The sequence below is a fragment of the Podarcis erhardii genome, assembly GCF_964252035.2.
Source record: "Podarcis erhardii genome assembly, chromosome: 16".
Lineage (NCBI taxonomy): Eukaryota > Metazoa > Chordata > Lepidosauria > Squamata > Lacertidae > Podarcis > Podarcis erhardii.
In genome coordinates this window covers 35,545,441-35,569,559 of record NC_138514.1, presented here as the reverse complement: position 1 = coordinate 35,569,559, position 24,119 = coordinate 35,545,441, and the positions used below count along the sequence as shown (strand labels likewise).

At 45.3% G+C, this 24,119-nt stretch overlaps 1 protein-coding gene across 10 annotated transcripts in view; it reads left to right on the top strand.

Annotated features, from left to right (window-relative positions):
- TRPV3 (transient receptor potential cation channel subfamily V member 3) overlaps window positions 1-24,119 on the top strand; it is a 36,694-nt gene that overhangs the window by 10,564 nt on the left and 2,011 nt on the right. For 2 of the 10 annotated variants that reach the window (XM_081844111.1, XM_081844110.1), the window contains exons 3-19: window positions 545-655; window positions 6,704-6,736; window positions 8,019-8,126; window positions 8,900-8,986; window positions 9,745-9,902; window positions 10,802-10,978; window positions 12,301-12,441; window positions 13,196-13,476; window positions 14,361-14,537; window positions 15,723-15,881; window positions 17,259-17,360; window positions 18,197-18,270; window positions 19,004-19,169; window positions 20,264-20,330; window positions 21,040-21,308; window positions 21,814-21,926; window positions 22,472-22,542. In XM_081844111.1, coding sequence (XP_081700237.1) covers window positions 545-655; window positions 6,704-6,736; window positions 8,019-8,126; window positions 8,900-8,986; window positions 9,745-9,902; window positions 10,802-10,978; window positions 12,301-12,441; window positions 13,196-13,476; window positions 14,361-14,537; window positions 15,723-15,881; window positions 17,259-17,360; window positions 18,197-18,270; window positions 19,004-19,169; window positions 20,264-20,330; window positions 21,040-21,308; window positions 21,814-21,926; window positions 22,472-22,542 — 2,294 coding nt within the window. Of the gene's footprint in view, window positions 1-544; window positions 656-4,867; window positions 6,737-8,018; window positions 8,127-8,899; window positions 8,987-9,744; window positions 9,903-10,801; window positions 10,979-12,300; window positions 12,442-13,195; window positions 13,477-14,360; window positions 14,538-15,722; window positions 15,882-17,258; window positions 17,361-18,196; window positions 18,271-19,003; window positions 19,170-20,263; window positions 20,331-21,039; window positions 21,309-21,813; window positions 21,927-22,471; window positions 22,543-24,119 lie in introns of those variants that run through there. The other 8 variants (XM_081844112.1, XM_081844114.1, XM_081844113.1 and 5 more) reach the window with 8 other exon arrangements.

Below are 24,119 nucleotides of genomic sequence, written 5' to 3'. Positions count from 1 at the left end.
TGCTGCCATTTTGGGTGGGAGCACTGTGCTGAGTCTTTTCCTCTCCCCACCCCGCACAACAAATGGGACATTGACACTTCCTACTTGTTCCCCTGCTCCTGTTTCTGGCAGGGGGAAGGTGCACATTTCTCATGTAATGATGTCAAGATACAGGGTATGTTGAATATGGCAGTGTTCTTCAGTTCCCAGATGTCGCTGGACTAAAACTCCCATCACCCCTGACCACCGGCTAAGCTGGCTGGGGATGATGGGAGCTGTGGTCCAAACAACATCTGAGTTGGCCCCCACAACCACCAAACTGAAGAACGCTGAAATAAAGTATGGATTTTGGATGAACTGGACACACGGCTACTGTTTCAAGCGGCAAATCCATGGGTGGCGATGGCTTTCAAAATGTGCAAAGTTCCACTTTCAGAAGCAAAGGCCTACGAGACCCACTGCTGGAGGGCGGTGGTGATGGGTATATAAATGAGCTGAACCATGGCAGACTGCTTGTAGTTAAGGCTCCTACAACACACTCACCTCAAAGGCCGTGTTTTTTCAGCGGAAACAGTTCCACGCGCTCAGAGGTGACACGCCAGACACTGAGGAACCCCACGAAGCCTGCAGAGGGACAAGGCAGCCCTCGAAAGTTGACCAACCCAGTAGCCGCATGGTAAATGTTCCATTTATTTATCACACGTGTAAACCACACCTGTCCTCTGAGGTGCACACGGAGTTTCTTTTTCAGCACACCCCAGTTATCGTCACAACAATCTAGTGAGGTAGGCTAGGTCAAGAGAGAGAGGGAAGGAGGGAGAGACTGGACCATGGTCACTCAGGCCACATTCATGCCAGTTTAAACCATCACAGCTTCCCCCAAAGAGCTGAAGAGTGTTGTTATCAGGGCTATTTTTCTAGAAAAAGAGGTGCCCAAACTCATCATGAGAGCTTGCTCTCCCTTGTTCTCTTATCATGGCAATGGCACTCGCCTGAGAGGTAGTCAGAACTGAGTTCCGGCTGGAAAAAAGCCCTGGTTTTTTATGAGACCTCCCAAATCCCATAATTCTCTCTGAAGATGAATTGATAGTTAAACCGAACTGGGAATGATAGCTCTGTGAAGGGAAAGGGGTTTCTCATTACAACTCTCAGCACTCTCTCAGCTCCCAAAATCATTTGGGGGAAGCTTTTAAATCTACAGTATGGTGTCAAGGTGGTCCCTGCATCTCTGACACAGTCTACGATGCCACATAAGATCTCTGTAGCCATGATGCTTCTGTGATTCAAGAGGGCCATCTGCACATGCTCAGAGTATTCTTCTTTTTAAAAACCAGGTTTAACCAACTGTGGGTTTTTTGTCATTGTTTTCTGTGATATATCAGGAATGCAGAAGCAGTTGTAAAGAAAGGAATGGCAGCTGAAGTAGGGGAGATGAGGAAGAGAAATGTGATTTGTGTGGTTCATAACTGAAGTTGTACACATGACAGCACAAAGCCTGAGGGGGTAAGATGGGTGTAACTCCAGGGTCCAAAATTACCTAGCTGCACCACTTGGTAGAGCACATGGCTTTCCATGCAAAACGTTGGAAGTTCAATCCCTGGCATTGCCAGTTAAAAAGAGATCTGGTGGCAGGTGATGAGAGAAACCCAATTTCTGCCCAACACCCTGGAGAGCAGCTGCCAGTCAGAGCAGGTGATCATGGGTTAGATGCAGAAATTGCTTGACCTAAACAGACACAGAGCTGAAGGCTGCTTCCTGTGTTCCTGACATCCTTTGCTCTCTTCAGTTCTCAATCTTCCTTCCTTCCTTCCTTCCTTCCTTCCTTCCTTCCTTCCTTCCTTCCTTCCTTCCTGGTTTAATTAAATTTGTATATAACTTCCCTTTAAAAGGTTCCATAGTGATTTACAAGCCACAAAAAATAGATGTTCAATTTTAAACAGATTTAATGTGTTTAAACAAAAAGATTTATTTCATTGCATTTCTGAATTGCTACATCTCTACCCCACCTTGTCCTCCAAGGAGCTCTGGCTTACACGGTCCTCCCCCTTCTTGTTTAATCCCCACAACAGCCCTGCGAAGTAAGTTCGGCAGAGATGCAGTGAGTGGCTCAAGGTCACCCAGTGAGCTTCATGGCTGAGTGGGCATTTAGACCCTGGTCTCCCAGGTCCTCATCGTACACCCTAGACACCACACCACAATAAGTAATATCATTGGCACTGCCTGAACACCCAAGAAAACAAAACAAGTGTTTGGCTAGCATTGAAACAATGATGATGATGGTGCCAGGTGGGCCTTCCTAGGAAGAGCATTCCACAATCCATTCTATTTAACTCCTGTTTAAAATCGAGACTGATGACAAGATCCGGGAAACTCACATGCCTGCTCATGGCTTTGTTGATGTTGTAACTCGTCTTGAAATACGTCGAACAGACAAGATAAATGCCCGTCACCTCACTTCTAATCAACCACTCATATCCAGCTGTTAGGTTTAAGCCTCCTGCACCAGCCCAAGAAGGCAGGTATAGCCAATACACTTTCCTGTCTTCCTGGTGAAAACGGGGTGCGGCCCAAAACATTCCTATGGTGTAAGCAACAGTGACCACGTGAGCAGATTTAATTGCAAGGAATGCTCTTCTGTGCTCCATTTAATTACATGTCTCACTGCTTCTGCTGTTGTGCATCAGGCACCGATGGGAGGGTTTCTAAATCCGGAGTTTTGCAGCGCTCTTGAAGTGGGATGTTTTTATTCAATTCAACCCAATTTGAAGGTTCTGGGATTGCTCGCGGATTGGAATGATCAGATGGCTTTAAAAGAGGATTAGACAAATTCATGGAGGATAGGTCATCAATGGCTACCAGCCACAATGGCTATGCTGTGCCTCAATGGTCAAAGGCATCTGAATAGAAGCTGCTGGGAACTGCAGGCAGGGAGAGTGGCTGTTTTGTTCAGGTCTCATGTGTGGGCTTCCCATTGGGGGCATCTGGCTGGCTACTGTGAGAACAGGATGCTGGACTGAGTGGCCTCTCTTTGCTCTGGTCCAGGCTTTTCTAAGGTTTCAATGCCTGGATAGCTCAGTTAGTTAGAGCATGGTGCTGTTAACAGGTTCGATCCCTGTATGAGACAGCTGCATATTCTTGCAATGCAGGGGTTGCAATAGATCAGGCATCCGCAAAATTGGCCCTCCAGCTGTTGCTGGACTACAACTCCCATCATCCCTAGCTAACAGGACCAATGGTCAGGGATGATGGGAATTGTAGTCCCAAAACAGCTGGAGGGCCAAGTTTGGAGATGCTTGCACTAGATGATAACTCTACAATTCTATGATTCTCATGCCTCTTTTTTGATGTTGTCTCTCTCGCACCCCTTTACCTGAAAGTACAGGTGGGTTGATTTAGCAAGCCCATTTTTCGAACAGGAAAGAATAGCAACATGCCCAGGAGAGGTGGGATGTGTCATCAAAGGGTGGGGAGGCTGTGATTCGTGGCCAGGTACCTATGGATAGTGCCTCAGTCATTCCCAGAAGGATCTTCAGTCATTCATTTCCCGCTTCCTTGTATAACTAGTATCAGAGTCAGCCTGCACACAGGCGATTCAGCTTTCTCTGGCTGTGAATGTAAGAAGCTGGCTTTATGCCTGAGCTGAACTATCTGCCACCTAGCTCAGTGTTGTGTATGCCATGGTAGGGAGGCTGTGGCCTTCCAGGTGTTGCTGGACCACAGTTCTCATAACCCCTGTCCATTGGGCATGCTGGCTGCTGGGAGCTGGAGTCCTACAACATCTGGAGGGCCAACAGTTTCTCTACACTGACTGGCAGTAGCAGCTGTCCAGGAATTTCAGGTAGGGAGTTTTTCCCATTGGGAACTGAACCTGCGGCTTCCTGCATGCAAAGCAGATGCTCAGCTACTAAGTTATGGTGCGTCATGTGTGCTTTCAAAATGAATCGTTGCTAGAGAGCACTCAGTTGGTAGAGCCTGAGACTCTTAATCTCAGGGTTGTGGGTTTGAGCCTGATGCTGGGCAAAACATTTCTGCATTGCAGCGGGCTAGACTAGATGACCCTCATGGTCCCTTCCAACTCTACAATTGTATGATATCTGCAGTATTCTGGATCGTTTTCTGTACTTCTCCACATTTGCAAATGGCTGATTTAACTGCAAGAGTGATGGGCCAGAAGCAAGGTGGGCAGGCTGTCCTCTGCTTGGCTCGCTTGAATTAAGTGGGATCCAGTGCCCTATATATTTTGTGGCATCTGCAGAGCCCCCTAAAATAGCTTTAAAAATTCTTCTTCAATCATTCAAACATTGCGGAAGACTTTTTGTGATTAGCTCCTCCTCCATGCTCACAGGCCACGCCTCCACACCAGAGGAGTTCCACGCTGAGTTGTCAGTCACAGCTAAGCTCTGACCTCTGCCCAATCAGATACCCTTCCATGCTGTAAGCAGGCTCCACCCTTTCATATGAAGCACTGCTCTTTGAGTTCCCAAGCTCCATCCTCTGACTCTCAGGATGAAGCCTTAAGGTGACCTGGCCTCCCCACCCTCACCTGTCAAACTCAGCAGGTCTTGAGCTAGTTATTTGCTCAGGGTATTCATTTGCATAGTGCAATCAAAAGGCATTTCATTTGGCAGAGTAACACATGCAGCTGCAACAGCTGCAACAACAAAAACACCCCTGCCCTCAAGAGCCTACGGTCTAAATTTTGATAGTACACAACTGTATGTATATTCTGTGATTACACATAGTGCTTGCTTCAGCTGTGATGGAACTCATCAGGTCACCTCTTTTTTTGGCTGCCAATAGCAGCCCTTATGTGCTCACATCCAAGGCACTTTTATGAAGATACGTGCAGTGTTATCTCATTTCTTAGGTTACACACACACACACACACACACACACACGTACGAAGGGGGTGAAATTCACTTCAAGATGCATTTAAAGCTGGCCCTGCTGAATTCTCACTTTCCGAAACACAGCTGTCCTTTGCAATTCCTCACTTTCCTTCCCAAACTAGGCTATTTTTGCAACCTTGAGGACTAGAAACTTGCCTTTTCTTGATTTTTGTTTTTGCTAGTTGAGAGGCAGAGGAGGTGTGCATGGACAAATAGGAACCCTATTCAGTCCCCAACTCTGGCTCCATACTAGCCTATCTTTGCCACCTTACTGACTAGGAACCTGAGGATGCTGAGTCCAGCGGTAAACTTTACACACTCATGCAGGGCTTGAACAGAAGTAAACAACTCTCAGGGCTGTTATCCTCATCCTGCTCCCAAGAATCACTTTGCACAATGCGCTGACATTTCTGCTTTCAATGGCTGCTATTGCCATTGCTTTTAAACTGATCTTAGCAAAATGTAAACAGCTTGTTCCACCCCACCTTGCCTCTCGGGGCTTTCCAAAAGCCGCTGTGCTACTGTTTTCTGGCAGGAGACTGATGTTCCCTTGGCTTTCTCTCTCTCTCCTCCCCATCCCATCCCTCTGTTCTATAAACACCCACATTTTTGTGTGTGTTGTGTTTTGCTGTGTAAGCCCAGAGAAATGTGTCACACGCTGGCTTTGGAATCTGCCCACAGAGGCCCAGAGCGTGGGAATGTGGGGCGTGAGCTTCTCACCCTTGGAGACAAGGCACTAGATTTAGAGCAAAAGGGGAGAAAGGGCTTCACCAGTTTGACCTGGAGGCAGTTCTCAGTTGACTTACTCCACAAGCTATACAGCTGATGGATTTGTTCCATTTCTAGCTGGCATTTTCATCTCACCGTTTTACAAATGTTTAATCTTTGTTATTGCATTTATTCCTGATGTTGTTAGCCATCGGGCTATTTTTAGGAAGGTAGGGCGGGCACAGCCCTTCTAAATATATAGATTTCTATCCCACCTTTCCTTTAAAGGGCTCAAAGCAGCAGAGATGCTGTGTGCTCCTCCTTTTTATTCCCACAACAACCCTGTGAGGTAGGCTAGACTGGAAATTATGAGCATGGATCAGATAGGCTACCTTGGCTTATAAGATAGGCAGGTGCTTTCTTGCTCTGTTAAATTTATTTATTTATTTTATTTTTAAAACAACCTTCAATGTTAATTTATTGCCCTGCCTTTCCTTCAAGGAGCTCAAGATGGTTGTTTCTCCTCCTCCTTCCCCTGTTCTGTCCTCACAACAACCCTGCAAGCAGTTTAAGCTGAGAGTCAATGAACTGCCCCAAAGCCACCCAATGAGCTGAGTTTGGATTTGAACCCAGCACCCTAACCACTGTACCACACCGGCTCTTGCTGTACCGCTTCGGCGGGAAGGTAAACGGCATTTCCGTGCGCTGCTCTGGTTCACCAGAAGTGGCTTAGTCATGCTGGCCACATGACCTGGAAGCTGTACGCCGGCTCCCTCGGCCAGTAAAGCAAGATGAGCGCCGCAACCCCAGAGTCTGGACCTAATGGTCAGGGGTCCCTTTACCTTTACCTTTAACCACCCCAAAAAACTTCCTCAGCCTCTAATGACAGCTGAAACGCTGGGCTTGTGGCCTGTTTGTACTACCTGCTTCTTGCAGATATGCAGGTGGAGTGGATGGGTTGCAAGCAGGCACATTCCACAGCCACACATGTTTCTAGTCCCCAGTGTTCCTTCTTGCCAGCTAGCTCCGGGGGGTGGGGGTGGGAATCAAATTTGTTTCTCTTTTGCTGGCCAGACTCAAAACCTGACTCTGTTTTTTCCCCTCCTCTTTTGGAAACCCCCTCTCAGGCAGATCACTGGTCTCATCCCCCTCTTTGGCTGGTAGGTATGACCCACATTCCAAATTGACCTCCTTAACAATTATTGCTAGCGTTTGTTTATTCAGTTATTGTATTCTCTCATACACACACGAATCCTTTGGCTTCTCTGAAAGATACCTGTCTGGATTTTTTAATTTTTTCAGTCCAACATGGATTCAATCAGTGGTGCTGTTAGGTAATTTTACAGTATAATACTGGGGGCTGGGAGCGGGGAGACCTATTTAGAAGGTATTGTACAATACTTCACTCCCTTAAATACTTCACAGCCCTGGTATGCTTGGGAGTCCTCTTGCTGAGCGGGGCCCCTGACGTCTGCCTGATAGCCCTACCTGATTTTTTATTTAGATGGAAGTGATGACATAAAGGGTTGAAAAGCGGGTGCTTAAATTTGCAACAAGCTCTCTAATTCAGGGTGGGAAACCCTTTTTAAGATCAAGGGCTGCATTGCCTGCTAGCCAACCTTCCGAGGGCCACTTGCCTGTGGTGGGCGGAGCCAGAGACAAAACTTGGTGGAGCAACAGGTGCATTTTTCACCTTTCTGTAGTAGGTTAGTTTCTACCCACACGGAAACACCCCACACTCTATCCTTCATCCAGACAAGCAAGAGGCATTACAGTGGTGCCTCGCAAGACGAAAATAATTCATTCTGCGAGTCTCTTCGTCTAGCGGTTTTTTCGTCTTGCGAAGCACGGCCATTAGCGGCTTAGCGGATTAGCGCTATTAGCGGCTTAGCGGCTATTAGCGGCTTAGCGGCTATTAGCGGCTTAGAAAAAGGAAAAAAAGGGGGGGAAACTCGCAAGACGTTTTCGTCTTGCGAAGCAAGCCCATAGGGAAATTCGTCTTGCGAAGCGCCTCGAAAAATGGAAAACCCTTTCGTCTAGCGAGTTTTTCGTCTTGCGAGGCACCACTGTATCAGAATTCAAGGACACATTTCCAGCTGGTCAAAAAACATTCGAGGAAGGTGTGAAGCAGGGCTAAAGGTCCATCTAGTGCAGCAGTCTGATTGGTCAACCAGTGGCCCATCAGATGCCTCCAGGAAGACACCAAGGAGGCTACAAAGCCAACAGCCCTCCCCATGTTGTTGTCCTCAGCATTTCGTAATTAGAGGTAGCCTGCCCCTGTGCGTGGAGGTCCCACATATATCTGCCATGCACCAATGCAGAGCTTTTTTTTTATTGCTCTCCTGGGAAACGAAACACATATGGACAGGGGGGTGGCTGCTAGGCCTGTTGCTCTCTGTTTTTGCCCTCCTACTAATAATAGCTTCGATCCAATGTATTCAGCAGTTCCCACTTTTTTCTCGAGATTGAAGCCTTCGACACCAATGTCACACCAAGCCGGACGTCACCTCCCGTCTTCTCAAAGCCGATGGACTCCAATATACGCCCATGGTACGTACCAGATAACGCGCTTGCTTCCCTCACGTTGCCAGGAAAAGGCACGGCCGGGCTTCCGTGATGCTGCTCGCCAGGGCGAATGCAGCACAGCCCCCTGGCAAGCATCACAAGCAAAAAGCCTTCTTCCCAGCTTTGTCACCCTTAGGGAAGAGAGGTAGGGTGACGTGGAGGTGGGGAGGTTTGCTTGAGCTGTTGCTTTGAGGCTCAGCAGCAGGTCCACCTATCATCTACTCCACCATCCTAAGTGCCACTTTGAGAGGTGGGCAGGATTGCCCACCTGTCAGTCACATGACTTGCTGCCACAGGAGGCAGGGATGGCCATCCGTTTTGCCCAGTATAAACATTTTTGTTATTGCACTCCTTGTCTGAAGGCTGCAAATTACCGTATTTTTCGCTCTATAAAACGCACCAGACCACAAGACGCACCTAGTTTTTGGAGGAGGAAAACAAGAAAAAAAATATTCTGAATCTCAGAAGCCAGAACAGCAAGAGGGATCGCTGCGCAGTGAAAGCAGCAATCCCTCTTGCTGTTCTGGCTTCTGGGATAGCTGCGCAGCCTGCATTCGCTCCATAAGACGCACACACATTTCCCCTTACTTTTTAGGAGGGAAAACGTGAGTCTTATAGAGCAAAAAATACGGTAAGTCTTAGTCGCCAATTATATTCATTCTAGATGCTTTTGTTTCCTGATTTTCCTGTGTAATTGCAGCTGATATTCTTCTGACCTTATTTTTTTTTCTTCCCACACCCTCTTTTTTGGCGTCCAGTGCATCTGCAAATTGTGAAGATATGGACTCCCCACAGTCCCTCCAAGATGACATGACTGAATACACCCCAAATGCAGACAGCTATTGGTAAGTGAGCACATGTGATGCATTTCTGCACAGGGATTTTCTATAGATTCAGTGCTGACACGGGTTAGATTTACTGAGATCTTCCTCTCCTTCCCACCGGTGTGGTCTAAAAATCAAAGCCACCAGGCTAGATATCGATTTGGATGTGCCTTTAGGAATGATTGCCAATCAAATAAATTTTGTAGATGTTCTTAAACACATTTAGATGCTTTTAACTGTTCTCAAGTGCTTTGTATTTATATTTATCTTACTTTTAATTATATTGTTTTACCACTTTGGTGTTTGTTGCCCTGGGCAACTCTGGAAGGGCAAGATGGAAATAAAATCATCACCTTCATCAAAAACAACATGCATAGCAAACAACTTCAAAGAGAATAGGAACAAGACGAGATCTGATGCAGGCTTATCACTTAACCCTGGTTCACATCGTAAACCCAGGTTCTTGCTGAAGCTTGCTCAGCTAAGTCCTTAACACTATATACATATACAGTAGCTGGACAAATAGGAAATGGTTTTAAACTTACCAAGCTACAAGCAAAGCCCTTTACCCACACATAGCGTGCATCTGAGTGTCCAGAGCATCTTGAACAAATTATCTTATCAGCGCTACAAGGTGGACCAGTATTATTATCTCACGTTGTAAATACAGGGCAGGCTTACCGTAAGAGAGTTTGCGGCTGAAGAGAGATTTGAACTTCCTGGCTGAGCTGCAACCATTTCTCTGCTTCCATGCCAACATTCTTCTGCTTTTAATACAGCACTAATTCATCTCAAAGCGCTCGGCAAAACAACCGTCGGAAAAAGTTGAAGAAGTATCTGTTTCGGGCAGTGTCAGAGGGCAATATAGAAGAACTCCAGCACCTCCTTGCCGAAGTGAAGGATCGGTCCCATGCCTGCAGAAACCTGACAGTCCAAGGTATTCAGAAATTAAATTAAAATTGTACCCAGCCCTTCTTCCCAAAGGAGCCCAGAGTGCCAAACATATCAATAATAAGATGGAATTAAAATGTCTAAAAACAGTTAAAGGCTTCTAAAACCAAGACGTACTCTCACAGTTAATAATTTCTGGGTTGCTAGGAATAGTGTCTTTTGGCTATCAGATGGCTGGTGGCAGAGATGGCCACCATCTTGAATGGCTCTAAAAGTGGATTAGACAAATTCATGGAGAAGTCTGCCAATGGCTACTAGCCGCAATGGTTAAGCAGTGCTTCTATGGTCAGAGGCAGTAATGCTTCTGAATGCCAGTTACTGGAAAACCACAGGAGGGGAGAGTGCCATCATGCTCGAATCCTGCTTGTGAGTTTCCTCACAGGCATCCAGGTGGCCACAGTGAGAAGAGGATGTTGGACTAGGTGGGCCATTGGCTTGATCCTGCTTTCGTTCTTCTGTTTTAGATTCTCCCTAAAAGATAATAAGGAAGGAGACAGACACACCTCACTAGGAAGGGCGTTCTACAAATGGGAAGCCACCACTAGTAAGGCCCTGTCAAGGGTCACTGCCAACTGGGCACCCCCACCCAGTGGTGGTAGTTTAAAGGATGGTAGATTTTGCTCATACATTAGGGGAAACGTCTTAATGGCAAGAGCAGTTAATTAATAGAAAGTTACCTAGAGAAGCAGTGCACTTTCCCTTGCTAGGGCTCTTGAAACCGAAGATGGGTAGTCATCTAATGGAAATTCTTTGGATTTCCTGAACTGAGCAGGAAACCTACAATGGCCTCCCTCCAATGCTAGGATTTTATGTAAGCACTTGTTTTAATTACTATTATTATTATTATTATTATTATTATTATTATTATTATTATTATTTTGCCAGACTATCTGATGAAAAAAATGACCTCTTCTGACACAGGCAAGACCTGCCTAATGAAAGCCTTGCTAAACATCAACGAGAACACAAAGGAAATTGTGAAAATACTTCTCTCATTTGCAGAAGAAAACCTGATCTTAGAAAGGCTCATCAATGCTGCATACACAGAAGAGGCCTACAGAGGTACAGTACTTGTGCTTTGCGTTCAAACCTGAAAGAATATTGTGATGAGTATCATAGCACTTATTCCCCTATGACATACTTGCTCCCCTCATCACACTATAACTTTGGACTATAACATACAACGCAACTGAATGTTGGAAGATTCAGGGTGGACCGTAGAATTGGCTCCTGGAAGAGACAGTGATGGCCACCAACCTGGGGGACTGCAAAAGAGGATTGGACAAGTTCATGGAGGATAGGGCTAGCAATGGCTATGTCCTGCCTCCACCATTGAAGACAGTATTGCCTCTGAATATCAGCTCTAAATTGGGACGTGGGTGGCGCTGTGGGTTAAACCACAGAGCCTAGGACTTGTCGATCAGAAGGTTGGCGGTTTGAATCCCCATGATGGGGTGAGCTCCCGTTGCTCGGTCCCTGCTCCTGCCAACCTTGCAGTTCGAAAGCACGTCAAAGTGCAAGTAGATAAATAGGGACCGCTCTGGTGGGAAAGTTAACAGTGTTTCCGTGTGTTTCTCTGGTTCACCAGAAGCGGCTTAGTCATGCTGGCCACATGACCCAGAAACTGTATGCCGGCTCCCTTGGCCAATAAAACTAGATAAATGCCGCAACCCCAGAGTTGGCCATGACTGGACCTAATAGTCAGGGGTCCCTTTACCTTTATCAGCTCTAAACATCCCCTAAGTGGGGACACCCTAATTTCAGGCTCTCCACAGGCATCTAGTTGGACACTGTGAAAACAGGATGCTGGATTGGGTTTCTGATGTGTACCAGCCAACACTTCTGGATCCTTATGTTCTAATGCATACTGTTAAGTGATGGGAGGAGGGAATGGAGGTTTATAAATACTCAAAAATATGTTTCCAATCTGCAAAGCAAATGCAAATGTTGTTTTAGCAAAAACAAGACTAAATATCAGTGGGTGACAAATTATGGAACTGCAGAATGAAATTCACAGAAGTGTAAGTTGGAACGGGCCCAAAGGATCACCTAGTCCAGGGGTAGTCAACCTTTTTATACCTACCACCCACTAATGCATCTTTCTTGGTGGTAAAATTTCCTTACCGCCCACCAGTGCTCAATGGAAGGAGGAATCAGCTTGTGCCGTAGAACCCCCTACTGCCCACCTAGAATCCTGAAAGGTTCACTAGTGGGCGGTAGGGATCAGGTTGACAACCTGATCTAGTCCAACCCCTGATCTAGTCCAAGCTCTTGCAATGCCCACAGCTACCCCTGGGTGGGCTTGAACCACCACCTTCTGGTTCGCAACCACACACCCTGGCCCATTGCACTACCTGAGGTACATGTGTTTCTTTGTTCTCCAGGACAGACAGCTTTAAACATTGCCATTGAGAGACGGCAGTATGACATTACTCAGACCCTGATCGAGAAAGGAGCGGATGTGAACGCCCATGCACAAGGCATCTTCTTCAATCCTAAACACAAGCACGAAGGTTTTTATTTTGGTAAGCGAATGCAGGAGGCCAGCTGATGCAATGATGCCATGGGAACAGGGATGGATGAATCTGTTTTTGTTTTCTCTCAATTTACCAGCATCCCAATCTTTAGTTCATTTCTCAACATTTCTCCTAAATAATTGCAAATTTTGAAAAGTCCTCGGGAAAATTCATCCGCACCTTTAGTGCAAATTTTCTCCTAAGTTACACAAACTAGTATGCAGTTTTGCCTGGTATCCACATGTTTTGATGTTTGCATCAGGAGGACCCCCGTGTCCTCTTCCCCACATACAGATGGAGAAATTTGCTTCAGCTTGCAGCCAAATGCATACCTAGCCCACCAGCACTGTTTGAAGCAATATATCAGTTGAAGCACACCTGTCCTTTGAAATTTGCAGTTCTCTGCAGATTTCCAACCAAACAATGTATGCAAAAGCTCATATATCTTAGGGGGAAGTCTGTGTAAAAATGCAATTATTAGTAAAAACAACATAAAAACTCTGCATGAAATTGCTTGTATAAATGTGTATGTCAGGCAAAAGGCTACACACACAAGTGTGTACATTAGGAGAAATTTGCACCGAAAGGCTGCTAAATTCTCACAATGACTTTATAAAAAATGAATAAATCACAATCTGGTGTAGAAATGTGAAGCATTGGAAAAATGAGAAACTGAGAACTGCCCCTCTGAAACTGACATCCCTAATACCATTAAATTAAAAATATAAAGAGCAACAACTCCAATGATGCGTTATTTCCTCAGGAGAGACACCCCTGGCGTTAGCTGCCTGCACAAACCAGCCAGACATTGTCGAGCTATTAATGAACAACAGCAAGACGGACATCACTTCCCAAGATTCGAGGGGGAACAATATACTCCATGCCTTGGTGACAGTCGCAGAAGACTTTAAGACGCAAAATGACTTTGTGAGGAAGATGTACGACGCCATCCTCTTGAAAAGCAGAAACCGGGATTTGGAGACAATGAAGAATAAGGATGGTTTGACGCCTCTGCAGCTAGCTGCAAAAACTGGGAAGCTGGAGGTAAGCCTGACTTGGGAAGCAAAGGAGGAAAAAGGAGGAGACCCTGGCAGGTGGCATATTATGAAATGTTGGAAATATGTGGATTTTTTGGGGTAGACCAGGAAAACCTGTGGTCCTCTGGATGGTTTTGGATTCCATTAGCCCCTGCAGGCATGGCCAGTGGTCAGGAACAATGTAGTCCAGCAACATCTGGAGGTCCAGTGGTCAGGAACCTCAGGCACAGGGCCCAAATGTGGCCCACTGTCTGGCCCTCTTAACACTTTCCTGGCCACACCATTACCAGCACTGCTCCATGCCCTCCATGAATGCTTTTGCCTGACTGGAACATGTCCCTAAACTGCAATAAAGTCTCTTGCTTGCTTGCAAACAGGATAAGGAGATATGTGGTGTGTGTGTGTGTGTGTGTGTCTTGTATGACTGGAACATAGCGCATCTATTGCTTTGCCTCTCGTTCCTGCCTTCTACTGGCATGTGGCCCTCAGAAGGTTGCCTACAACACAATGTGGCCCTCAGGCTGCTGTAGATTCTGCAGCCATTTTGGACTTCACTGGGTAGGAGCAACAGGAAGAGAGCCAAATTTAGTTTTCATTTGGTTGCAACAACAGAGGGAGGTGGTACAGCAATATGCTAGTTATGCAATGTCTGTGGGAGCTTAGCAGCCACTGCCAGACTTAATGAATGCGGTAACAGCACAGTGTGCAAGATTAGATCTGAGCCAGATCTCATAACTTAGTCCCATCAGTTGCTCCCCAGCAAATGGTAGACTGCCTCTGAATGTGGAGGTATCACATAGCCATCTGGACTAATGGTTGATTATGATTTATTTTTTATTAGTCAGTGGGGGACTTTTAACTTGCTCACATATCTCCATTTTGGTCCATTAGATTCTGAAATACATTCTTAGCAGAGAAATCAGAGACAAGCCAAACAGAAGCCTTTCCAGGAAATTTACTGACTGGGCTTATGGACCTGTGCAGTCTTCCCTGTACGACTTGACAGAACTGGACACCACCTCGGAGAACTCCTTGCTGGATATTATTGTCTACAATACAAATATCGGGGTAAGTTCATGCACCCTTTAAAAAAAAAAGTGTTGCTTTAGGAATCCTACATACCAACAGTGTGTTCAATTTTCCAAGCGTAAATCTATATTTAGCCCAAACGGCAGCATCTATGCAAAAGAGGATGGTAACATCAGACGTGGGGCAGGGAGGAGCTCCAAGCTTTGCAGAAAAACATTTTTTGGGGGTGGGAATCCTGCAAGGGAGAGAGAAACTCCAAATTAGCCCAACAACAACTGGATGTGCCCATTTGCCATGGAATCCTGAGCATCTGCTAGAGCTGTGACTGTGGCAGGGGCAAGGATAGAAAATGGATAGTGGATGGAATGGAGTACCCCAGAATGGACACCGCTGACTGGCTGGCTGGATTCTTGCAAAGTGGTGTGTGTGTGTGTGTGTGTGTGTGTGTGTGTGTGTGTGTGTGTGTTTGGTATTACATGGAACAATACAATTAAAACAAATCTCTCTCTCTCTCTCTCTCTCACTCACACACACACACACACACACACACATCCAAACACTTCTAACTAGAGCTCACACTTGCTTTTAATATGCCTGGAAAAGTTCTACAAAAATAAAAAAAATCAGCCTTTCCTATTCATTCACCAACATAGGTTGTTTCTAGAACACATCAGCATTAGCCATCCTCAGAGTAGACCCATTGGAATTGACGGACATGACTAATTTAGGTCGCTTAATTTTAATGGGAGTGCTCTGAGTGGTCCTTAGCTGGATGCAGCCCACAGCATTAACCCACCATCATATATCACATTGTTAAAATTAAGCCAGTCCTTAAGGCCTGCAAACACCTGGGTTCAAATCTTCACCCAGCACACTGATTGACCTTGGACCAGTCACAGCCTTTCAGCTTAATCTGCCTCACAAATCAGGTGTGAGCGCAAAATGATGGGGAAGCAGGAAACATGTTTGGCATCTTTGAGCTCCTAGGGAGGAAAAACAACATATAAAAGAAAGGAATAGCTATAATAAACTAGGCTCCCCATTAGTTAATCAACTAAGGCATTAGTTGATTAATCTACCCATTGAACGCTTTCAGTTCTCCTGCTCCAGGCAAGGCTCTGCTGGGATTAACTGCTTGTGTCTGTTTCCAAGAGCTCATTATTTTATTCCCTATCTGGTCACGATGACCCCCTGGGGGGGACTGACCTCTCTTGTCTTCTGCAGAATCGCCACGAAATGTTGGCGTTGGAACCTCTGCATTCCCTGTTGCGCATGAAGTGGAAAAGGTTTGCCAGACATGTGTTCTTTGTCTCCTGCTGTTTATATTTCATCTACAATGTGTTGCTGACGTTGATCTCCTACTACAGGCCTCAAGCAGAAATGGTAAGGTGTTCCCCCCCTCCAAAAAAAATGCCCCACTGTTTCTCCCATTTTGCTTTGTAAAATACGTAGCTGTTAAATTTGCAGTGATGGCCCCCAACTTGGATGGCTTTAAAATAGGGTTAGATAAATTCATAGAGCAGAAAGCTATGTATCAATGGCTACTAGCCACAATGGCAACCTTCCACCTCCATTGCTGGAGGCAGTAAATGCCTCTGAATGCATCACAAGTGGGGAGAGTTGCTCATGTGGGCTTTGGGGCAACTGGTTGGCCACTGTGAGAGCAGGATGCTGGACTGGATTGGGTCCCCTTTGGCCTGATGTAGCAGCCAGACCCTTCCAATGTTCTGAAAGATTTGAGTGAAGACTTCACACCTCGGCGCTATACACTTTTTATGGGCCAGCACCTGCCCTCCAATTCCCTGAAAGGTTTCTTCTGCAAAAAAAATGCTTTTTTGCATTTGTACCTCATTCACAGGGCACTTTAGCTTGCATTTATATTGTTGTGTGCAGGGTTACTGTTGTTGCTATTTATGAATTGCCTTGTGCAGATGTCCCAAGGTGATATACAAAACACAACAAAAACAGCTAAAAAAACCAACAGAACATGAATTTAAAAACTAGTAGCCACCCATGGCAGAAATGTTTCCATTCAGTGTTGAGGTTGGAACAAAAATGTTCTCAGTTGTTTCTGGAAAGTGCAGGTGTGGACACCCGTCATATCTTGATGGGGATGCTGTTCCGCAGAACAGGGGCAGCCAAAAAGCTCTGCTCTGAGTGATCTGTGCAGTGGGCTTCCAAGATCTTTGAAACTTGAAGGAGAAACTCTCCTGCTGGCTGATGGTTGGGTGGCACCGTGTACGCCTCCTTCCGGCAACTCCTGCAGCCAAGCTGGTGCCCAAAGTCTTGCTCCGCTTTCCTTTGGGCCACATCAGTGAGGCTGAGAGTGGGGTCTTATTCTGTGGGCAGCCCAGGACCTCCATACACACTGCCCAGGCTTGTGCCTCGGGAAGGTCGATTTGGTGCCGCTAACACAGCAGTTTGACTTCACTCCCAGAGGTGTACTTCATTATCTCTTGAGACAGACAGATGCCAACAACATAAATAAAGGGGATTAGGTTGAGCTAACTGCATCATTGCAAGCGGGTGTCGTGTATGCTTTCCTTTTCATTAAGTGTTTCTCCAGCACTCTGAAACCTCCCCAGATGCCCACACTTCCTGGTCTGAAAAGGCGCCATGACCGCTTTCCCTATCCCAACTTCATGACATCAAATTCACCGCAACTTGTTGGAAAATTGAAAGTTAGGATGTTAAATAATGGATATAGATTCAGTCCTGGGATCATCCTGAATTTTTCTCTTGCCTCTGTCTTGTTTACAGGCTCCACCATATCCTCTGAATTTGACTGATGACCTCAGCTGGCTCCAGCTGACAGGACAAGTGACAGTGATGCTGGGGGCCATATTTATAGCAATTAAAGAGGTGAGATTCAATTGTTGTTGTTTGCTTTTTAATGTAAAATCAAAAGTACATCAATCAAAATGATGAAACATACGAGCAGTACAGAGGTTGTATTTTCCATATATATATAAAAATAAAAGCAGCAAAACACATCATGATAGCCAAATTGTGTGATTTGGGGAAAGAGTTTTGTACATCTGGATCTGACACTTCAAAATTAAATCCAGTGTTAAAATATTCCAGGTCCTCTTTATCCTTAGAATTGCATAATTTGTGAGTTATTTTCTCTGCAATAGTCAGAGTCCACATATTCTTGTACCACAAGAGCTTTATGTCCTGTAGTGTCTTCAATATCTGGGCCAAATAAGTTGTTATGAAACTTTCAATGCTCTCTCATTCAGTCCAACCCAAGACATTTTGCTGCCTGCTGCAGAGCTCAAAGGGCACACTTCCTCCTTTAGGACCAACACTTTAAGAAGTCTTGCTGCCCCATTCAGGCTGTGATCCTTAGCTGCCTGCCCAGAAGTACACCCTGCTGAACTTAATGAGATTTACTTCTGAATATATATGTACAGGGCTGTGCTAATTCTTGCCTTCATCTGTTAGGTTGTAGTCCAACTGGGGGCGGCCCTACCATTGTCTTTGTAAGCTGCTGTGTGTTTTATAGATACATCCTGAAAGTAAAATGAATGGCTTTGGGAGGAGAGACCTGTGGCCCTCCAGATGTTGCTAGGCTATAACTCTCATTGTTCCTGGCTGCTCCTTATGCCTGTAACTGCTGCATTGGTCCATCCCTAGTCACTGCTTTGTGTGTTTGTGTGTTTTGTTAATCTACTCTTGGCTATTTCTGCTTGCAGAGCGTAGCTATCTTCCTGCTCAGGCCTTCAGATCTCCAATCAATCCTATCTGACGCTTGGTTCCATTTCGCATTGTAAGTCATGCATAAGAATACAAACGATTACAGCTCTGAAATAACATCCAGTCTTTCTCCGCTAAGTGGCTCATGGGCAATGCCTCTCTTTAACTCTGCCCTTAGCTCTTTTCTAATCTCTCTGCCAGCTCTTGATGTGATTTAGACATATAAATGTATATGCCATTTAAGGTCAAATGTGTTCCTGATGCCAGGGTGGCTTTTAAGATGCTTAATACTAGCATCTTAAAAGGCTGTGCTGTAATTATGAATGGGAGAGAAATTCGATTCTGTTTGCCTTGAAAGGCCATCCTACCTAATTCATGCTTTCTGATACAATATGCAAACTGAAGCACAGCCACCCTCTGAAATCCTCACTCCTCCAGATTTCCCAATGCAGTTCATTTGCAAAAATACAAATACTAGGGAAAAAATGGGCAAAAAAAAGCATGTGTTGGGAGAAAATATCTTACAAATACGCATTATTTGGGGGGGGGGATTGCATGCAAAAGCGTCTATTTCAGGAAATTTGCACTAAAATGCAGGTGGATTTCCATGTGGACTTTACAAAATAATAATCACAATGTAGAAATACAGAGAATTAATTTTAGAATGGAAAATTAGAAACTGAAATTGACAAATGCCCCCCATCATTAGTAGTTGTAACATACCCACGTTAAGAAAGTCTCTACCTGATTCTTAATTGTCCAGTTTTCCTCACAGATGCAACTTTTTCCCTGTTGTGTCTTGACAGTTTTATACAAGCAGTCTTGGTTGTCTTCTCTGTCTGCTTGTACTTCTTCTCCTACAAAGAACACCTTGCGTGCCTCGTCTTGGCCATGTCCTTAGGGTGGGCCAACATGCTGTATTTCACCCGGGGTCTGCAGTCCATGGGAATCTATAGTGTGATGATCCAGCAGGCAAGTATGCACTTCCAAGTTCCATTCGATATTTGATTGCGGCTGTCTGTCCACCATCTCCGGAACCCTGGTCTCAGAAGTGCTCGTCCTTCAGAAGGGCAGCTCCATTGCTGCATGAGCTGCTGCATGTCCTTATTGTTACTTTTTGTAATAAGCAACTTGGCTATAACCTTGGCTCTTCTAATGCCCATTTTTCCTTCTTTTGAAACAAGGAGGCCTGCCTTTGAGGGAAGAGCAAGAGCAGCTCCTGCGCTGAATGCAGAAGTTCAATCCCTGGCATCTCCAGGCAGGATGGGGAAAGATCCCCTGCCTGAAACCATGGAGATAACATTTGATAACACAGAGATAGATAGATGATGGCTATGCTCTGCCTCTATTGGGCTTGCTGATCAGAAAGTTGGCTGTTTGGATCTGTGCCATGGGGTGAGCTCCCGGTGCTCTGTCCCAGCTCCTGCCAACCTAATAATTCGAAAGCATACTAACACAAGCAGATAAATAGGTACCACTGCAGTGGGAAGGTAAATGGCATTTCTGTAGGCTCTGGCTATCATCACGGTGTCCCGTTGTGCCAGAAGCGGTTTAGTCATGCAGGCCACATGACCTGGAAAGCTGTCTGTGGACAAACACTGGCCCCCTTGGCTGAAGCGAGATGAGCGCCTAACACCATAGTTGCCTTTGACTGGACTTAACTGTCTGGGGCTCCTTTTCCTTTACCTGCTATTGGAAGGAGGGGAGAGAGCTCTTGTGCCCGGGTCCTGCTTGCTGGTTTCCCACAGACATTCTCTGGGTGGCCACTGTGAGAATAGGATGCCATGGGCCTGATTCAGCAGGCTTTTCTTACATTCTTATGCAGCAGTGGTCTGGTTCAGCATAAGGATCCCTGAAGCACATCTTAATGCAGACAAATTGAGAGAGCCAGTTTTGTCTTCACAATGTATCAGCATCCAGTAAAAGTGCTTTTGGGGTCAGCTTTCCAAATGCATATAGACTGAACACACTGATGCGGATAACTTGGACTACTGAAAGAGGTAGAGCGGTAACATGGAGAGTTTTGAGGTTCTAATTAACATGCCATTTTCTTTTTCTTTTCATAGGTCATCTTGCATGACGTGATAAAGTTTCTAGTGGTGTACATTGTATTTCTGCTCGGATTCGGTGTAGGTAAGCAGAATTTGATGGTTATTATAGGAGGGTGGCAGTATCTTAAAAACATTTTGCATGGCTGGAATGGTGAGCTATCTAATCTTTGCTGGACTAAGCCTGCGGAACTCACGGCCTGCCTAGCTAAACACAGCCCTGCTCTGCCCAACAAAGCATTCAGTGGAATGTGTAAGCTTGCATCCTCTTACACCAATCCAAATTGTACCAATATATGATTTGGATCTTCCACATGGCAGTTCATGCGACCAAGTTTTGTGTCGTTTCCTCAGAAAATCATCCTAGCACTCTGCACCATATTATTTCTCCATTGAACCCAGATGTACCAATTCTGCAGAAAATGCAGCAAATACAAAACAAAACAAAACCACCCTGTGGAAATGGTAGATCCAAATTAAATGGGGGGGGGGTTATGGGATGGGATTTTAGTGGGGACAGCATTGTGTGGATGGTGAACAAAACTTCTGTGGATGAGCAGCATCATGTCTCCAATACACTGCAATGTGGAAGCTTCCCCCCAACGTTTTCTTCTGAATATGTGGTAAGATAAATGCAAGGATTGTGGAGTCTTTGGGGAGCTTGTCAACCATTCTTGACCCTGTTAAGAATTCCTCGTAAACTTCCAGAAAAGTGCACAGGAACACAGAAGACATTCTACAAATATACAATATAATATTAAAGGTGCCCTTCTCTCTTTCTCTCTTAAACACAGCCCTTGCTGCCTTGATAGATTGCCCTGAAAACAGTAAGTGCAGTAACTTCAGCACTTTAGGGAATGTCGAGATCGAACTCTTCAAACTCACTTTAGGCCTCGGTGACCTGGAGATCCACGACGATGCAAAATACCCCATTCTGTTTCTGCTGCTCCGCATCTCCTTCGTCATCTTGACCTTCGTTCTCCTCCTTAACATGTTGATCGCGTTGATGGGGGAGACGGTGGAAGATATATCTAAGGAGAGCGAACATATCTGGAGGCTTCAGGTTGGTTTTCCCATTACCACTGGGGGGGTGGGGTGGACATATCCTTCCAGCCAAAATCTAAACCATGCCTGTAAACAGAATGTCAGCTGACAGCACCAATCAGCTGATCGGCACAGCTAGTTAGTCCCCTCGCCTTAGCATGGGTGATCTCAGTGGGGCTCACTGTCAGTCCTCGACTAGATAATTAGTGGGTTCTGTTTGCAAAGGAAGAATCAAGTGTTCACTTCAAGCTCCTAATCCTTTTTGCAGTCATGTATGATATCTGGTGTGGGGAATGCAGACATTGTTTGGAGAAAACAGGCCAAAACAGGCCCATGCTGGGCCTAATGTGGGTTCCCATACCTGCTGTAGACCAAGAGTGAGCACACCTTCTGTTTGTGGGATCTCTTTTTCTTTATTCTTTTTGACTAGAAGTATGAAATCCACCCACCAATAAGCATTCTTAAAAGTTTTTTTTTTATTTTATTTTTACATTATCTGGTAACATTTTTCTTGTTACCACCAGAGGGCAAGAACTATTGTGGAAACAGAAAAGATCCTGCCAAAATTCCTGAGGAGAAAATTCCAGCTTGGAGAATGGTGCAAAGTGGCAGAGAATGACACCAGGTTATGTTTAAGGTAAATCAGATGTTCAGAAATGGATGAAGCTGCTCTGTTTTGATAACTGTGTCCTATTAGAGAGAGAAACGAACAAGCTCTACATAGCATGTTTAAGGGATCTGATAGTTTCCTGCTCTTTTAACTGTGCTGCCACTGCATCAAGGCTTCTAGTCGTGGTGGCTATGCTCTACCTCCACTGATGTCCCATAGGGAAAAATCAAATACGCCCATCTCTACAAACTGAATTCCAATCTTGTATAAAAAGTGAAACTATGCTCTGAACCAGTGGTGGCCAATCTGTGGCACTTCAGATGTTGTTGGACTCCAACTCCCAGCAGTCAGCATCACCAATGGTTAGGGATGATGGAAGTTGTAGTCTAGCAGCATATGGAGGGCCACAGGTTAGCTGCCCCTGCTCAAAACATGACATTACTTTTTCATATACTGATTAAGTGTGCATTGATTAAATGAATACTGTGCCCTGATTAAAAATCTGAAAACATGAAGTGTTTCTGTCATGGTGTAAAAGATGAATCATTATAATGTGTGAATTCTCTAACTAGGATTAATGAAGTCAAATGGACTGAATGGAAAACACATGTTGCATTCATCAATGAAGACCCAGGTCCAACAGGTAAGATTCATTTATAATTTTGGGGGTATTTTTTTTTTTTTAAGTTTTGTGGCCTTTTTGTCCTGTGTGTCCACACACGCTCTAATCTAGGGGAAGGAACCTCAGGACCAGGGACTGACTGAAATGTGGCCCTCTAAATCTCTCCATCTGGCCCTTGGGGCTCTCCCCAGCCCACACTCCTCACTGAGTCTTGTGTTCTTAGAATCATAGAATCATAGAGTTGGAAGAGACCCCAAGGGCCATCGAGTCCAACCCCCTGCCAAGCAGGAAACACCATCAGAGCACTCCTGACATATGGTTGTCAAGCCTCTGCTTAAAGACCTCCAAAGAAGGAGACTCCACCACACTCCTGGGCAGCAAATTCCACTGTCGAACAGCTCTTACTGTCAGGAAGTTCTTCCTAATGTTTAGGTGGAATCTTCTTTCTTGTAGTTTGGAACCATTGCTCCGTGTCCGCTTCTCTGGAGCAGCAGAAAACAACCTTTCTCCCTCCTCTATGTGACATCCTTTTATATATTTGAACATGGCTATCATATCACCCCTTAACCTCCTCTTCTCCAGGCTAAATTATCTTGATGTGTGATAATGTCTTACTTGCCTGCACGGGGGATGGAGAGATGTATGGGCGTACGTGTTAAACCTCTGACATTTGCACAACTGGAGTGTAGTCTCCCATCCAAGGAAAAGAGTCACATTTGTTGATCCACCTAGTTTTTCCTCTGGTTCCACCCACCACTGGCATGTAGTTAATTTCTTAGTAGTGGTTCACTAAGTGGGGTGGGGCTGCTGTTGCTTACCAGGAGAGGCCAGGTGGTTGACTCCAGTCCTACTGGGCCAGGTTACAAGGCCTTTAACAAATTGGGTCCAGGATACCTCAAAGGCCACCCAATCACATATATATGTGTCCTGATCACGTAGGTCTTCGAGGGGTGGGGTGGGGAGTCACAGTTGTCCCCCAGCGCCCAGATGCACAGATTGTATCCACCAGGAGCCATGGTTTCAGATTGTGGGCCAATTTTACAGAACTTCCTTCCAGCTGAGGTCAGACAGGCCCACTCCCTGTTAAACGCCCAGGGCCAACTGAAGATTTTTTCATTCTGGTGGGCATGTTCAGTGATTTTATAATTTTAACTGAGTTAATATTCCTTGTGTTGTATTTTTGCAAACTGCTTAGAGACTACTGTAGTTAAATTGTATGTAAATTGTTTAAATAAGTAATAAATAGTGCAAATGCTCTGGTGCAGCAAATCCAGTGCTCCTAACTAGTATGTTTGCATGACATCAGCCTCCTTGCCCATCCCCTATTGGTAAGCAACAGCAACCTATCAGACAGGAAGCTAGCACAGAAGCTCCACCCTACCCAGTGCACTGCTTCTGGTGTAGACAATGCCAACCAAGATGTGTCAATGATCTCTGACTAAGAATATAGCAGTTTCCCAAGCCCACTGTACACACAGAAGATGGATCACAGCCTCAGTGAATAAATGGGGCATGTGCTGTTGTACTTACATACACAATTTTATTTACGAAAGGTTTTTAAATGAATGTACTGGTGAGGTGGGGAAACAATTTTGACT